Source organism: Coenobita brevimanus, chromosome 49 (assembly GCF_032717465.1).
Source record: "Coenobita brevimanus isolate Jiangsu-jjx chromosome 49, ASM3271746v2, whole genome shotgun sequence".
In the NCBI taxonomy this organism is placed as follows: Eukaryota; Metazoa; Arthropoda; class Malacostraca; order Decapoda; family Coenobitidae; genus Coenobita; species Coenobita brevimanus.
In genome coordinates this window covers 1,327,161-1,344,914 of record NC_137002.1, presented here as the reverse complement: position 1 = coordinate 1,344,914, position 17,754 = coordinate 1,327,161, and the positions used below count along the sequence as shown (strand labels likewise).

The 17,754-nt window shown below is 40.0% G+C and overlaps 1 protein-coding gene across 1 annotated transcript in view; it reads left to right on the top strand.

Moving 5' to 3' along the window:
- Nucleotides 1–8,205, top strand: part of LOC145399445 (uncharacterized) — a 72,944-nt gene extending 64,739 nt beyond the window's left edge. Inside the window, exons 27-29 of the mRNA XM_080272060.1 lie at nt 320–571; nt 4,244–4,356; nt 7,515–8,205. Of these exons, the coding sequence (XP_080128186.1) occupies nt 320–571; nt 4,244–4,356; nt 7,515–7,641 (492 nt within the window). The 3' untranslated portion in view covers nt 7,642–8,205. The remainder of the gene's footprint in view (nt 1–319; nt 572–4,243; nt 4,357–7,514) is intronic.
- The last annotated feature ends 9,549 nt before the right edge of the window (nt 8,206–17,754 follow it).

Here is a 17,754-nt window from a genome sequence, read left to right as displayed (position 1 = left end):
CATAACTTTGGAACTAGTGAATATTTTTTAGTGCTTTTTTTTATAATTAAGCTTGAAGTTCGTATGTTCATGTCATGCTAATCTTGGTAGAAGAGAAATTAGTGACATTCTGAAAGGGTTAACTCTGTTTCGCTTGCAGTGGCGCTCGGTACACTATGTTATTAGGGGCCTCATATACAGGGTCATCTAACTCATCACTGGGGTCATGCATTGGGCTTAAGTGATCTGAATTGTGGCATTGCAGCTTCCAGCCCTCATATGTCCCCAAAGGTGTAATGAATAACTGGCTGTTACCCTTTATATTATTTATATGTTACAGGGAAGGTCACCATCTCTCACATCTGCGGGGTCATCACCGGGGTCGTGCAGGGGGCGACCATCCCTGTCCCGGTCCGTGGCTGGTCAATCCCCAGCAGGCAGGTCCTCCAGAACCCCCTCAGTGGTAAGCAAAGCATCAGGGGTTGGAGGCACACCCAGGAACAGGAAGGCTCTCAAAACACCAGCTTCACTCCGCAGACTCCTGGCCAGAGGAAAGTCACCATGGAGAAAACTGGATAACAGCGAACAGGAGGTGAGGCTAAGCACAGTTGAGGACATAATAATTGAACCACTCCATAATGATGAGTATCAAGACAGTGAACAGTGATTTCTGAAACCCAGCAATGTGGTCTTTGGCACTCAGCAAACTTTTCAGAATACTGTGTAGGAGTTTCATAATAAGCAACTAATAACTGGAGGAGTATTTTTTCCATGGCTGTACACTTGAATTATCTGTCTTTTTTTTGTTCACATCTTGTAAGGAGGGACAGAATAGTTATCCCCTTTAATATGGTGATGTCTTTAACAGTTTATTTTTGCTGCCTCCAGATGATTTTAGGCAGCTCAGGAGAGACTTCAAACTGGAGGGTTTATAACCTCCATTAACCCCTTCACTTTAGCATCTCCATTAAATGAAGGAAAATTGGCTGTTAGAAGTAAGATTAAGTTAACAAATAGGGGTTATGCCCCAGGGCTGAATGATTAAGTGTAATCAGGCATTGAACCCTCCATTCCTTACTGTTTATATTATCCTTCCTTACCTGGTATGGTAAGTATACTGCCACGTGGTTACCCATGACATCCTGTATAGCATGTAAGTAACATAATGTACCTCACTCTCATTATGTTCAGTACAGTACATGTGAAGTTAACCAGATAATAGTATTAATCGTCGTCGTCATATTCATCATCATCATTCTGTCCTCTTTTCCAACATAAGAATAGGGTGAGGTAAGGTCCAGAGAGCAAGGAAAGAAAAAGCATAAAGAGGGAAGGGGGGGAGGGAAAACTAATGCAGTACTAACAGAGGATCAGGTATGTCATGCCTGCAATTCCTTACTTCATATTAAGTTTTTAGTATATTCTCAGTATACACCTGTGGCACCCTCATTTTATTTTTGTTACTTGTCTTGCATTTATTCATTGCTAAACTTCCTGTACCTAACTAAGTTTCTGTTTTGTACACACAGCTTTTGTTTTTCCTACTCCATATACCTCCTTACACTACAGAAAGTCCAATTCCACCCCCCCCCCTCCATTTTGTAATTTTATATATGGTATATAACAAAAAAGTTACAGCTTCCTCTAAAGCTGATTTGGCAGTTCCCAAACATAGAAAGTCCATTATATTTTGCTTCTTTAGCTCCCTGTAAAGTTGATTTGGCAGTTACCCAGACTTAGAGTACCAGTTGTTAAAGCAGGGACTGTTTGGTCAATAATTTAAAAGTCCCTCTTAATTTGGAAAACTATTTATGTATTGACAATCAGTTAACTCAGGAAAGTTTAGGATGTTAAGTCTTGTAGTTATTAGGGAATTTTGGTTCCTTCATTGTGATGGATATCTAATTACATTTGAATATTGTAGTTATACAGAATGAAATATAAAATATTATGATAACAAAGATGCTAATGGAGCAGGTTGCAAACACCATGAGAGATTTCTTTTTAACAAACTAGATCTTTCATTGGCATACATAATAAAATATAGAAGACATCATACCACTGTAAAGGTTAAAAGTCGTGAGTTAGGTTAATTGGGGGATTTACATACCTGTACTTGTAGTTTAAGCAGACAGTTTAAGTAGCAGTGAGAAACTTATGGGAAAAGGTAATTCAAGCACAGTAGCTACCAGGAACTTAGGCGATAGTTAGTTCAAAAGTTGTGTACTGGTAACTCAAGATTTCTGACATAAATCAGTAATGTTACGAAGTGTGTTTTTTCAGGGTTGAGCAGAATTAATTTAGATTTCATGATAGGAAGGTGCTATATATTCCCCATCATCTGAGGTTTAAACAGCAGTGTATCTTTCCATATTGGTAAATATTCTGATTTATTGAGCTAATAATATCTGAAATATTTTTAATTTGGATATTTTTGCAAGGTAACTGCAGTACAAGAAACCAGATTCATAGATTATTTCACCTTAGTTTTGCCTCTCCTTTTACTGTATATACTCCTTTCAGCCACCTTCTCATATTACTTTTTCAGCCTGCATAAATAATAAGTCATTTGTGTTCTTGGTGCTGTTGGCACTTATGATCGGCTTTATTGGATGAATAAGGTAATAGCTTTTTTTTGAGTTGGAGGCTGCTGTTGTCATGTTTCATGTTTCGCTTGCTTAATTGATTTTTGCATATTTTTTGTATACTGTATTTACACTACTGTATATTGTTGAAGTCCCTTAATCAGCAGTTCTGGAAATATCAGTGATCTGAATGTGTACACACCAGTAATGTTAAGTGGCAAGCAGTTCAGTCATTTTAATTGAGCTTATTGATTTCAGATACTGTTACTCCTTGAACATTAGTTTTTGTTAGTTTATACAAGATGGAAGGGAAAAACTTAGCATATTGGTAACTGTTGGACAAAGACAAGTTTATTTGTCTGTTTGAAGAGTTAAAGATGCATTTTCTCAGGCATCAAGATGGTGTTTATACATAACCCACCGAAGCCCTGATGGCAGTGTTTTATTTAAGATGATGCTGACTGGAGAGGTGGTAGGACCTAATAACAGAAGGAAAATGCAAAAGTAAGGTATCAAATGTGTATACAGTAGTTGCATTTAAACCAGGATGTTAAAGTTTCTCCAGGGAAGTGGCTCCTGCTTTTATAATTTGCTAAAGTTGGCCACTTTAACTTAGTGGAGATTTTGTCTTTTTGCACCTTATTTCACCAAGTTTTATGGCAGAGTATGACTTACTGTGTGTCTGTCATTTACATAGTACTTCTCCATGACTAGCGCCATGGCATTCAGTATAAAGAAATTGCAGTTTGCCAAGATAAAATGGACAGTGTATAAGTACCATCTGTTTCTCCCTTGTCCACATGCATGCTTACCACTGTTCAAAAGTGCTTGGCTCCCACAAAGCTTCTTAAACACTAGTAACACATGATAGTTACATTTAGAGATCAGAGGAGCTGAGGTACTTAATAAAAAAAAGGATATAGCTTTTGACTTCATACTATATATTGCACATGAATCCACTTGTGCAGATATATAGTTTGATTCTCATGGACGTTTTGAGTCTCGTTAAAAGCAAGGGAAAGTCTTTGGAGGTTAGTGTTGATGAAGTATTTTAGAGGCGCTTTGTCATGACCACCTTATATTAACTCGGGCTTTGGAATTAGTTTATGGATAGATTATATATCATTACTCCTGCATTTACTTAACTTCAGAATAATAATAAGGCAAGGTATACCACAGAGTATCATGGACTTTAAAGTGCTGTATTAAGTTTACCATAATGTGATGCTTGTCACTACATCGTGTTCTGAAATAAGCTTCTAGAATCTAGATTGATGTACAGATAACACTGAATCATGATGAGTTTCAGAAGTTTAATTAAAGAAACAGAAATAGAATAAAAATACTGTATTGACCATAGACACAGTGTAAGAAATTCATGTGATTTGTTTTAATATTGTGCCTTGCCTTGTTAAATATATGGGCAATGGAATAATATAATCTTGAACATTTGGGTATCTGTAATGCTCTGAACATGCTGTATAGATCAGAATACTGTATTATCATAAGTATCCCATTTTATTATAATTCCGTAATACTAAGAAAAGTGCAGATATTATTCATCAGTACTAAGGAAATGTACAGAATTATGTGTTACTAACAGCATGAAGAAGTTTCCTGCATCAGAAACACCAGCTCATCAATGATCACTTAACCTAACCTAACCTAACCCCTGACAGACACCCAAAGGTTTAAGTGACAGTGTCGACTCCAACGGAAGTTCAAAAAAGCTAAGGATATTCCGTAGACCCTTCGGTTCGAGAAATTACAATGTCCTGTCTGCATCATTAAGGTTTGTCATGATACAAGGTGGTTAAGCTGGGAAGGAGCTACAGCTTGATGGTCTGGCTTCTCTTTGCCACATTACCTTCTATTCTGCTGTCTTTTCATACCGTGTCTACCTTTACCTTCCCGTCTTTTTATCCTTGAGTTCTTCTTCCCCTCTCATTCCTTGTATTAAAGACATTTCTGTAGAGGCAGTGCAAGCTTCTTGTAGTTGAATATGCTGAGATGCACACCCTCAATGCATCACCATTCTTTTGGGATTTTAGCATCATTAGTTGGAGATATCGCATGCTTTTCTTGGCTGCCTGAATACAGCCAACTTATCGACAACCTCACCAGTGGAAACACTCGCTTTACTGTTAGCTGCTAGAACACTTTACTAATCTTTAGAATATTAATGTTTCAAGGACAACTAACCCATCTTGAACAGAACTGTAGAACTGTTCTTGAGGATTGTATCTGGGTACTGTATTGTAATCAGGTACTGACATTTCTGGTACAATTGTAATTAATTTTAAAATATTTGTGCATGTCTGTTAATGCTTACCAAATTTAATATTAATACAGGAGGTCTTCTGTGTTCTTGCACTAGATCAAGTATTTCATTTTTCATACCATGAGGGATGTTAGGCCAAGAAGATGGCTGAGTGATTAATGAATGTGTTAAAAATACAAGGCATGGAAGTTGATAATAAAGGGATCTGACAGGGGATAAGATTTAACTGGATGCATTACATACTTACAAGCACGTGATGAGTCTGGCACACTTTTTTTTTTTTTTTGGCCGTGAGATTGACTGTCAGATGGGTAATTTGAAGCGTATGTGTAAAGAAAACTAAGGGGGCAAAATATGTACAGAACTACAGATGGTTAGGCCAGTGAGGTAGAATCAGGATTCTGGGGGGCTTGAATGGTGTGAATGTTTGTGTAGCCCATTTCACTGGGTATGTTGTTGATGGTTCTGCCAATTTTGTACTCTTCTTTCCTTGCTTATGGATTCAGTCTCACCCCATCCTTAGGCTGGGGGATGGGGGGATATTGATGATATGCTTGAATAAGTGAGTGTTAGCAGCTGTAACAGGGCATCATATTACAGTGAAACTTACTGTGTATTAGGATTGTATTCTCATCAGCTGAGGAAGCTGTGTAGCTTCTCGCAGTCTGTTATGGGACAGGGCACAGTACTGTAGTATTTTTCTGTCCTTTATTTATGCAGATAGTGTTGGTGTCAGAAATATGTAAATAACATACAGTAGAATATTTAGGTGTAGATGGGGGCACTCACCATCCGCTCATTCTGTGTAGTGCCGCTCTCGGGTAACTACCGTTTCCTCCCTTCCTTCTTCCACTCCTTCCCCTTCTGTCTTTCCTTCCTTAATTGTTTCCTCTTCCTTCTGTCTATGGGTGACTCTGCACTGACTGACAAACCAAATGGTTTTTTGTACACCAGGAAACCATTTACTGTGCTGGGTGGTTACCGTATAACCAAATTATGGTGCCTGGTGGTTTAGTGGGTAATTAAGGCGCTTCAGTCTAATTGAGCTGGGGCAGGCTTATATCCAAGGGGTGGTTGGGGTTTATTGCTCATGTCATGCCACTCAGGGGTGAGTGAAACTGGTTGCTTTCATTTTGAATGCCAGGGCCAACTTGCCTAGCCCCGAGCTCTTATGCTTCTCATAGGGCACCACAGGACTAGATAATGACTTAATGAAACATGCAAAGTAAGTCACTATGGAAGAGTACAAGAAAGCCTTTTAAGCTCAAAAAAATAAGGACCCAGGACTTATCTGGCTACACCTCTGACTGAGAAGAAAGCTCTCAGATTTTATACAATATTTTATCACTAAATGTTTTGAAGTTAGTGCATTCTGTGTGTGTACAGTATATATATATATATGAGAGTGAAGGCTTTACTAGAGTGGATCTGTTACCTGTTAACACAGCATAGGGAGATCCTACTGTAGTTTCATTTTGGAGGTTAGATACAGGGGCAACATTGGTGCTGGGATAACTAATTTTGGTGCATGAATGTTACGAAGTAGTGTTCAGTATTACTAACATGTAATTTAATTTTGTTTATTTATTTATTTATTTTTTAAGTACTGACATTTCAGTTAAATATTCATTCTCCATACATAGGGTGCTGGTATAGTACTAATTTTTCCTGGTCATGAGGTGTAGGAAACATTGGATTATTTAGTTCATGATAAAATATGTAACTGCCATCTTAGTTGACTTAGGAAAGGTGTTTTTAAGTTAAATCTTGTTTATTCTTATCTCTAACCATCCTTTCTTAATTGCAGATCATTTTCTTGCATATCACCTCATTCTCAGCACTTCTCTACTTTGTATAGTGCTTCATTCATTTGCTTCTCTTCACTCATATTTTGTCTTATGTGTAACCTTCTTTTCTTAATTCTTGACCATTTTCTTGCATATTCTCTCATGTGCAACATTTTGTCTCTTCAGTTATTCTTTTATCTCCTGTTTCTCATACTGTCACACAGTTTCCCCTTCCTCTTACATGCACCACACATAGTGTTAACAGTTTCGCTGTAGTGATGTCTTTTGTATATTATTCCGGCTGCTTTTAGATGCTTTTTTAAGCTTAGGAGAGACTTTCTGAATTGAACAAGTTAGATATAGTTTTCGTTAGCCCCTTCATTCTGAAAGGTCTCTTCTGAAGGTGAATAAAATCAAGTGGTAGCTCATCTCTCCTTTCGGTTTTATTCTGCTCTCCTCTTCTGTATCCTCTCCTTTCCCTCTCCTCTCCTCTCCCCTCTCCTTTCCCTCTCCTCTCCTCACCCCTCTCTTCTCCCTCTCCTCTCCTCTCCCTCCTCTCATCTGTCCTCTCCTCTCTTTTTTATCCTGTTCTCTCCCTCCTCTCATCTGTCCTCTCCTCTCTTTTTTATCCTGTTCTCTCCCTCCTCTCAGCTCTCCCCTCCCCTCCTTCCCCCTTCCTTCCTCTCCCCTCCTCCCCCTTCCTTCCCCTCCCCTCCTCCCCCTTCCTTCCCCTCCCCTCCCCTACCCCTTCCTTCCCCTCCCCTCCCCTACCCCTCTCTTCCCCTTCTCTCCCCTCTCCTCTCCTCTCCTCTCCCATGAATTCTCACCACCCTTACTTCTTATACCTGTACCTTCTTGTCTTTCATATTTTCTTCTTTTCAGGGCACAAGAAAACACGCTCGACCTGACCGACTCATCAATCGTATCAACAAAAACCTCAAACCAGTCAAGAAATGAGTCACGGATGAGGAAAGGAGGCAAGAACAGTGGCGATGAGAAGAGGAAATGAGTGAATGTGAGATAGAAAGATATAGGGAAGAGGAAAAACTAAAGAGGAAAGGCAGAAGAAGGGGTAAAGTAATAAAAAGGGAATGTAAAGAGGAAATGAATGTAGGTGAGACAGAGATTCAGGGTAGAGGAATTAAGTAGAAGTACAGAAAAGAATGAACTGGGATAGAGGAGGAATGAAGAGTCGTGAGAGAGAGTTTATGAGAGAAACTGCAGGTTAGTCAAAGTCTGGAAACAGGGGGGAAAGGAAACATAATCTCATTGTGAAGTTCCTAATGTTCGAGGCACACACTCAGGCATCTTTGTTGGTGCTTAGTACAACCAGCTGAATGCTGGCACAGGTGTCAATATTTCATTCTCAGAGGTGGACGAGAGAGTACATTATGTTGTTTCCCCCGTGTTTGCATGCTTTTAATTGACCTTGGAGAGAGATGAAATGGGGTAATGAGAAGTGAGAAAGAGGAAGGGTAAAAAGGGATATACATAATACAATTGGGGAAGGATGACAGATAGTAAGAACTGAAATGAGAGAAACTAGGAAGATGAAGTTAGTTGCAGACATGTAGACAAGGCAAGGATGGATCAGGGAGATGATGATGTGTTGAGGAGACGAGTATTATTAAGGTAGAGAGATTTGGAGAAGAGGAAATGCATGAGACCGTGGCCAGAAGAAGGGGTGGAGGAGATGTGTAGCCAAGGAGAGAGAGGGGATGATAAGGAAGTATGAGCTGAGAGAAACAAGGAGATGAAAGAGAAATGTGGTAATGAAGAAAACAAATGAATTGATGTAAGGTAGAAAGATGTGGGGATGAGGTGGGATGAAACAAAGGAGGTGGAGATAAGAGTAGTCAAAGAGAGAAATAAAAAGAAGAAAGAATGTGAGGTTTTTGAACTTAGTCAAAGAGGGAGAGGAAAATAATACATGAGAATAATAGGAGGAGGAGGAAAAGAGACAGAAGGTTTGTACTAAGAGAAAATGTAATAGGCAGTTTGTCATGTTTTGAGAGTGAGAAGTATCATTCTCAGGTGTGACTTGCTTGAGTAATTTTATTAACTGATCTTTTATACTGTATATTTTCCTTTTTCTTTGTTGTAAATATGCTTTCTAAAAGAGTTTATTGCAAGATAGGAATAATTTTTGTAATGCCTACCCATGAACTAGCATTATACAAATGTAGTCAAATGCTTTAGCTAGATTTAAAAAAAAAAAAAAAAAAATCACTTGTTGGCATTTTTTTTAAGTTGTAACTTAACAGCTGAAGGGATTATGTAGGTAGCAGTTTGTTTTTGGTTTTAATCCATTAATAGCTTTCCACAAGATCTCAAAACATGGCAAGAAGTTTGTCCTCAAACATAACTGTAACCTAGATGCACAACAAGCACATATTGTTATGTACTTTATAACACATCTTTTTTTAGTTCTTCCTATAGCTGTTCACTTTGTATATTCCCATCTTCATTTATATACTTACCTTGGTGATTTAATCACCAGAATTTGTATACAGTACCATTGATTAAGTTGGTATAAATGCTTCAGGTTGTACAATAAAGAATTTGGTTTCCGTACACTGCATCATCACAAAAACATTTTTAGTTTTAATAAATACTGATCTTATAAAACCAGAGGCATTCCTTATTTTCCATTAGAGAATTATGATGGAACTTCCCATAATTGATGGATGAAATACTCACTGTATCATCATCATCATCATCATCTCAACTTTATTTCCCACACAGAGATGGGGTAATCATCCAAAAAGCAAGGAGAAAAATGTTATAGAGATAGAGCAAAATAACAGCATTCCCAGTGAAATGGGCCACAAGCACTAGTTTACCAGTCTAGTCACCCTCTTGGCTTACCATGCATCTGGTTATGGAGACAATTACATTGTCTAAAAAAAAGTTAAGGTGGGAAAGGAGGTCTGGATGATGATCATGAGGATGATAAAATAGATAGATCAGACAATAAATGTAGATCGGGTCTTATTTATTAAGAATGTGAGTATAAGCGATATGTAATTTGGTTTTGTGCTAGATGAAACACGACTAATGCATTGTTTTTGGATTTGGGGGTATATGGCAGGGTTCTGAGGTTGGCAGTAATATGGCCATGATAGAACTACAGGCATAACCTAGTTTAATAATGTAATTGGTCAGGTAAAACCCCATCGTTAGGCAGGATATCGTATATCAGGGTACTTTTAACTTGTAAATTAATGTGGAGTGTTTACCAGACTTGGGTTTCCCCCCAAACCAATGCCAAAACTCACCCAAATGAGCCCAAAAACAAGTTTAAAGCCAATCCAAATGGCCTACCAGCTGTCAAGGAAACTAACCGAAGCCTAACACCTGTAAATAACTCACTAAAACCAACAAATAAAATCTGAAGATCGCCAACTATAAGTCTGGAAAAAAATCAGGCTTAGTAAACTGTACCCTAAAATGACAATGTTCACCCCACCTGTTGCTAAAACACATCAATCTAAGTCTAAAAACTGTATAAATCAACCTAAATACACGGATTTAGTCTAAAATATCATCAGAATAAATAAAAGAAAATCAAAACCCATTGTTAAACCAGGGTTTGGCCATCATTAGGTGGGGTATGGTTGGATTTCTACCCCCATCGTTAAGCTGGGGTATCGTATCTAGGGGTATCATACATCATGGTATTACTGTACGTGCTGATGAATGGATTGTTTGGTTGAACGTGTGTGATGGGCCCAACTGCAGAATGACGGTGAGTAAAATGAGAATAAAGTAAGGAATTCATGGTTATTTTTGGTGTGCATCAGTGAGGAGCAATTAAAACACTGTCCAAGGGAATTTAAAAGTGGACCACCGGGGGAACTGTTATATGCTCGTGATTTAGTTGCTGAAAACATAGAGGAAACTAATGAGATGTTTGATAGATGAAGGGATGGTATGAAAACAACAGGACAAGATTGATACTGTACTAGCAAGACAAAAGACATGTTCAGTAGATGTGAGGAAGGTAATTTTGTGTGGTTCAGTGATGTGTGTAAAAAGGAAACGGAGGAATTCTGTCCTGTAATAAAGGTAGACCGCAAGATGTTGGAAATTTTCAGTTGTGGTATGTAGGGATATATGGGCTATGGATGACAATGGAAAGTGTTGATTGGGTCCTGACATTAAAGGCAAGAGTGACCAATCTCACTCATCCCTGAGTGGCATTACGTGAGCAATCAACCCCAACCATCCCTTGGATATAAACCTTCACTGGCTCAATCCGGTTGGAGCACTGTAATTGTCCACTAAACCACCAGGTGCCAAAATTTGGCTACATGGTTACCATCCAGTGTAGTAAATGGTTTCCTGATGTACAGGAAACCAATTGGCTTGTCACTCAGTGTAGAGCCACCCACAAGCACGAAGGAAGAGGAAAGAAAAATGGAAGAGGATGGAAGGAAAGAAGGATGGAGGAGAGGAAAGGACATGGGAGAAATGGAGTTCCCCCGAGCTAAGCCCTGTATTGGACTATATAGTCCCGCTAGGGTTACAGGAGCGAACTACCACTCCCGGCACGGCAGCCCGAGCGAGGCTCGAACTCGCAATCCCCCGATTACGAGTCCGGCGCGCTACCACTGTGCTACCGCGCCCCCCAGAGGAAACGACAGACATCCGAGAGACCGAGAGTAACACTACATCGAGTGAGTGGATGGTGAGAGCCCTCGCCTGTCACTTTTTATTACCATTCTTTTCTTTTCAGGTGGCTTTACATTGAGTGACAAGGCTAATGATTTTCTGTATGCTGGGAAACTATTTATAACACTGGTTGGTAACCATATACATACAGTAACCAGCCCACACGTGTTCCCCACGTGTCAACAAGTGGGTTTGCGGAGGGTTAGTGCCCCTTCCTGTAAAACCACTAACTCAAAGACAAACGGCCACCCCTTACGGGATTATGGCGTCTGGCTATAGACAGATAAAATATATTAAAAAGATTTTTTTATTTATATTCAAAGCCACCGATATTGTACTAAAAATTGGAATTTCAAGAGGTGGCTTTATTTTTAAGCAGATAACCCATCTTGCAATGCAGTCAGCAGCTGATATTGACAGGGAGAAGAAGAAGAGGTACGAGGCGGTTGCTGAGGCGGGTTTTGAATATACTGCAAACTAGGCATAAAAAAATATATACATATCCGTTTAACATACATGACCGCCTTGTTTGCATCATTTAAAAAGTCCCTCCACTCACAACTAGGTCACATCCTGTTCGACTATATAGAATAACTACGACTCTTAATTCGAAGTCCTTCAAGTAGTGCAACTACCGTGGATATGGCACAAAACTCAGCCTCTAATCACTAGTCTATTCTGATGATGATGTATATAGGAAACGAGGCTGGCGTGCCAGCAGGTATGGGCTGCCCTACTTCTTGTAATGCAGATTCCTACCGAGCCATACTGTTAATTGTAGTAGGGTAGCCAACCAGGTGAGTAAACCACGAAAGTTAGGTAGTTATAACAGAATAGCGTAGCGTCCTTAATTCTCAGTACAGACTACAGTACTGTTCAGCTTGAGACTTCAGAGATCAAGCCTTACAGCCATGGTGGTCCACCGCAGCATACCTAGACTGCATATCATCTTTAAAGTTGCAATTGGTCTAGTCTGACTAGTACGGAGCTGGATGCCGCTCTACGTAGTGAAGGGTACCTTGGTGCAGCCAGCTGGTCAGGCACAGAACTTGTCAAGGTGCATCAAGAATCTTGCAGCGGGATATTTTGTGATGACTAAGTGTTACTGGGCAGGCAGTTAAAACTTAAAAGCTTCACAAATAAAGTACGAAGCTAGACAAGGTGCGGTGCTGAAGGGGAACCCCTTCATGTGATGGCACAGATTCATCTGGGTGGATCTCCTGCCATGGTATGCAAATAATAAACTTTTTGCCAAACGGGCACAGCCTTTCCATATTTTCTGTTGAAATGAGTTTTTCACAGGGTAATTGGCACCTCTCCTGGATTGCCAAAGCTACTGGGAATATTTAAAAACTTACCGTTGAAGGTTGTTAATTAGGATTTTGAATCTGTAAAATTTCTGCCATCATCACCATATCCATCCCTGGATGTCAAATGCTGCAAACGCATGTTTTACTTTAGGTGTGATTTCCAAATGGTGTGTCCAGGATGTATGATTAGTTTGATGGAATTGTGTGTCATTTGCAGTGGTTTACATCAACTGCTTCCGTTAATACGTGGTCATTTGTTTATCAAGGACACAACAAGCTGCAAGAAGTGGCATTCCATGAGTTGCTACTGGCTACAGCTTCTGTTTATTCTCCCGCGTATTAACTTGTTTCTGCTTTTTTTTTTTTTTTTTTTTCTCTCCAGGTTCTTACTGAGTTGAATTTTGCTCTGATGGGTTTTGGATCTCCAATATAATTCGTGGCAATCCCAATTTTGAGGGGAGTTAGGTTTAGATGGGATGGATTAGGTTAGGTTAGGTTACGTTAAAAGTATGGGAGGTCTGGTGAGACAGAATCCATCCCCCCCAAGTTATCTTTGGCCAAGGTATATTAGGTTATGTTAGATTTGGCTAAATTGCTAAGTTTTCCATTCCTTTGACACTGTTATTAGCATTTTCTTTCACATATATTTGAGTATGTTTTCAAGTTACAGTAAAACCTCAATATAATGGACTTCAATAGACTGGAATTCGCTTTTATCGGACTCGAGGAGCTACCGGACTAAATTCCTTAATGTCAGAAAAAGTCCGATAAAGCCAGAAGCAGTCTGAGCTGCCTGACCACTTCAGCTGTGTTCACTACAATAATGTAAATAAAAGACATGTTTATCAGTGTACAGTACAGTATTATTATACCATTTGATTAATGTAGTGAAATTGAAAACTTTCCCCTAAGCTGCATAAAGTTGTCCAGAGGTAAAGACAGTTTTTACTATAATTTGCCCCCCTCCTTTTTTTCCCATCTGTTTTTACTTAAAATCCCATTGCTAACCAGGAAGTGAATTTGCCAGTTTAATCCACTGTATAGTAGCAATTTTAAGTACCGGTACAGTACACTACTGTCAGGAGTTGTGATACAGTATTATGGAGCTCATCCATTGCCCCCTTACTTATAAATTGGACTGCTTGTAAGGGGGGGGGGGGAACCTCACTGAAGTACCGGTAAATAAAAGTTTTCCGTGGACATCAAGACTACCCTAGAACACCATGAAGGAGCCTGAGGAAGCCACAGCTGAGCCTGCAACCCCAAAGAGGCCAAGCTCTGCCCTTAGCGACAGCCAGGACGATTCATCTCAGCCCATCTCCAAGCACCAAAAGACCTCTCCACCACTGGCGTCTGAGCTTGAGGAAGCCACAGCTGAGTCTGAAACCCCAGAGAGGCCCAATTCCCCCCTCAGTGACAACCAGGGCGATTCATCTCAGTCCAACTCCAAGCACCAAAAGACCCCTCCACCACTGACATCTGAGCCTGAAGAAGCCACTGCTGAGCCTGAAACCCCAGAGAGACCCAGCTCCGTCATCAGGGACAGCCAGGATGATTCATCTCAGCCAGACTTCAGTCACCAGAACACCTCACCACCACTGGCATCTGAGCGTGAGTGTAAATGCCTTTTTTTCCTCTCATCCATTTCATGAAGGTTGTGGGAACATTGCAGTGTTATGTGGAGGTGTTGAAAAGTTTTACAAGACATACCAGTACCCGAGATGGTTTGGCTGTGTGAAGAGAATGAAGGATTGACTAGGATAGTGTGTACCTGTGTGAGGTAGAGGGGGAGGGGGAGACTGAGGATGATATGGAGGGGAAGGAGTAGACTGAGGATGGTATGAAGAGGAAAAGGGAGACTGAGGGTGATATGGTAGGGGAGGGGGAGATTGAGGATAATATGGAGGAGGATTGGGAGACTGAGAATGATATGGGGGAGTAGGGTGAAGAAGTACAGTACCATATGCAAATTAAGGTGTTGTGAGTTGGAGGGAGGGTAGTCTGATGGGAAGGGACATGGTGACATGAAAATGGCCACCCCCTCTGGGGTAAGGAATCTGGCTGTAAATAGATACGTAGACAGGCTTCCCCAAAGGCACCATTCAGAATGACGGTCTGGCTAGACATAAGTTGGATGATACCCAAGAGATGATAGGGGCTCATTGATCATGTAATGCCAAGGGGAATGCATCGGTACCTTTAAATGTATTGGACTGTTAACCTATCTTCAATCTCCTTGTGCCTCAGAAGGTTAATACGCTGTATAGGATTAACAGTTACACTTAATAGAGTGAGTGTGGCATTATTTTTAGAGTGAATGTGAATTCATTTATATCATTGTTCCATTATAAGTGAGAGTAGCTTCATTTTTACCATTCTTCCATTAGGGTGAATACAGCTTCATTTTTAGCATTCATCCTTCCCCCCTCCCCCCCCCCATTTATATCTAGAAGAAATTAATGTACAATCATTTCTTATTACGGTATCCTACATCCATTTCCTCCTCATTTTCATATAGGAGTGAGTGTGGATTCCATTTTACTATATCCATGTTCCCACAACTCTTGTGTAGGAGGTGTACCAATGGGACTGCTACTATTACTGGTGCTGCTACTACTACTGCTGAATGTATTTATGTGTTTACAGGAGACAAGTGCTGGAACAGTGACACAGACAGCATTGAGGATGGTGACTGTCAGGAGAGCGATGTGGAGGATTGGACCAAACCCCTACCCAGAGACAAGGGGTTGGAGGAATCCATCTTTTGTAAAAGCAAACCTTTTGTAAGTTTGCAGCATTCAGGTTCTAGCATGTTGTGGTTATCCTTTGTTTTTCATGTTTGATTGATTGATCGATTACCATTACATTAAAAAGAGCATGGCAGTGTAACAACAGAGATAATTTTTTTGTGGATGTTTGGGAACAGACTTACCTGCAAAAAACAAAATACAACACCATGAATAATGAAAACCTGGAAGGACCCCCACATCCATAATTTAACAACCATTTGTGGTTGCATGAAAACCAGTTCTAAAGCCCCAAAACATCATCAGACTTTAGAGCCTATTTGTTTCAGTTGTATTTTCAGATGATTTTACAGCAAATTTTGTTAAAATCATCCCAGAATATGCCTATAACTAGTGTATATTGTGATGGTTCATTCATCTGTGAATAGACGAAGCCGGCAAAGTACTAATAAAAAAAATGAGAGATGATTGTTCAGTATATACTTTTCACACAATCACCTGAAGTACTTAATTTATACTGTATTTCATTCTTCCTGCTAACAGGTTATTTTATTGAGATTAGGATAGCTCTAGTAGTGAAGGGGTAATTGTACCTGCGTCTAATACCTCAAGTTTGAAAAGTGTATCTTAAGCTGAATATATTTGTTCGGAGGTTGTAAGAATAATATAAATACAGGTAGTGCATCAAGTATGTGAAGGTATGTCTCCTGAACCAAAGTAAATTTTGTCTGACTAGCAAGGAAAAATATAAACGACTTTTGATCATATAATTAAAACTGGGTGTGAAACTGTGAACAAATTTCTAATATTTTAGTCATTTCTGTAATTATTAGATGTGATCAGCCTCCTTTCCCCTTTAGAAAGTGTAGTCAGCAGTGATGAAGAAAGATTAGACTTACAGTAGCTGCTCAGTTTAACAGACTAATTCAGCCAACCCCCATTCCGTTATCTCAGATTTTCTGCTAAATTGAGTTTCGTAACCAAGGCTCAGTATAAAGGAAAATTTCCCAGTATTATGAGCCGTTTTCTGCTAAATCCTTGAAGCCAGCCCAAACCTAGTAAACTGTGCTAACTCTCAGTGCTACACACTTAAGTCTGAATCCATAATTAATACCCCCAGAAATGCATTATTGTGTACAGAATTTCATTAACAGGATTATGCTCAATTTAATGGAAATTTTCCATTAAGTAGGGCAAAAATATGGGAATAAAATACAGTAGTTCTGGTATCTCGGGCTTCCATTTACATCAGAATTCGTTAAATCGAGCATCTACTGTATTCTGTCATCAACCCTTGCTTAGTGTTGGAGAGGGATGCCATCATGTGGTGACGTAAGTATACCAGGTGTCCAAACTACCTGGTTTTATGAACATCCCTCAACTATACTCTCCCCCAGAAGGAAGATGGTAAACCACAGGATGATTGCAGCATCAGCCTGCAGTCCACCAGGTTCATGTTTGTCAGATGAGCATGGGATTGCAAGTACCATAAACCCCTGATTATCCGGCAAAATAGAGCCAAAGGCTTGCCGGATACTGTCAAAATCCCTGATTATGCAGAAGTCCCCCCTAGGGGCCCCTAACCCACCAACCCTATAATACTTATCCACTGTCTAAGCCCTACAAAGTGCTTTAAAAATGTCCAAAAACAGCTAATAGACATTCAGATAATAAAATGCTGTAATGTACTGTTAAGTACATCATAATTTTATGTACACTAGCAATTTCATGTTGACATTGGGGATAATATCAAAGTCCCCGCAGCCAGGAGACCCATTTCCTTTCATCCTTTGAGCTGTGAGGCTTACCAGCCGTCAGCCTTCCCTCCCTCCCTCAACACTCCACCAGTTTCATCTTACAATACAGTATAACCCCATTCTTTTTGTGTGTGGAAGTAATTCCATCTTGTTCAGTGTCTGTAATAAGTGGGTGCATACGAGATATAGTGGCATTAGAGGTAGAGTGCAAGATAATGCTGATTTCATGTGTGCAGTGTGTCGGGGAGAGCAGGTGGAGATTGTCAGGCATAAAAAGATTGAACATGCAGGTGGGTCTCATGAGTCCGTGGAAGAGTTTTGTTATTTGGGAGACATGTTATGTTGCTGGAGGTGGAGCTGGAGCTAGCTCTGTGGCTAGAGTGAGGAGTGGTTGGAAGAAGTTGAGGGAGCTGTTGTCTCTCCTGACATTGAGAGGGCTTTCCCTCCATGCTAAGAGATCTTTGTATGCAGCATGTGTTAAGAGTGTAAAGTTGTACGGTAGTAAGACCTGGGCGGTAAAGGAAGAGGATATTCACAGGCTCAGACATACAGAAATGGCAGTTATTAGGTGGATTAGCAGTGCATCCCTGAGTGTTAAGCCTGGGGGGGGAGGGTTAGGTTTACAGTGAAAGAG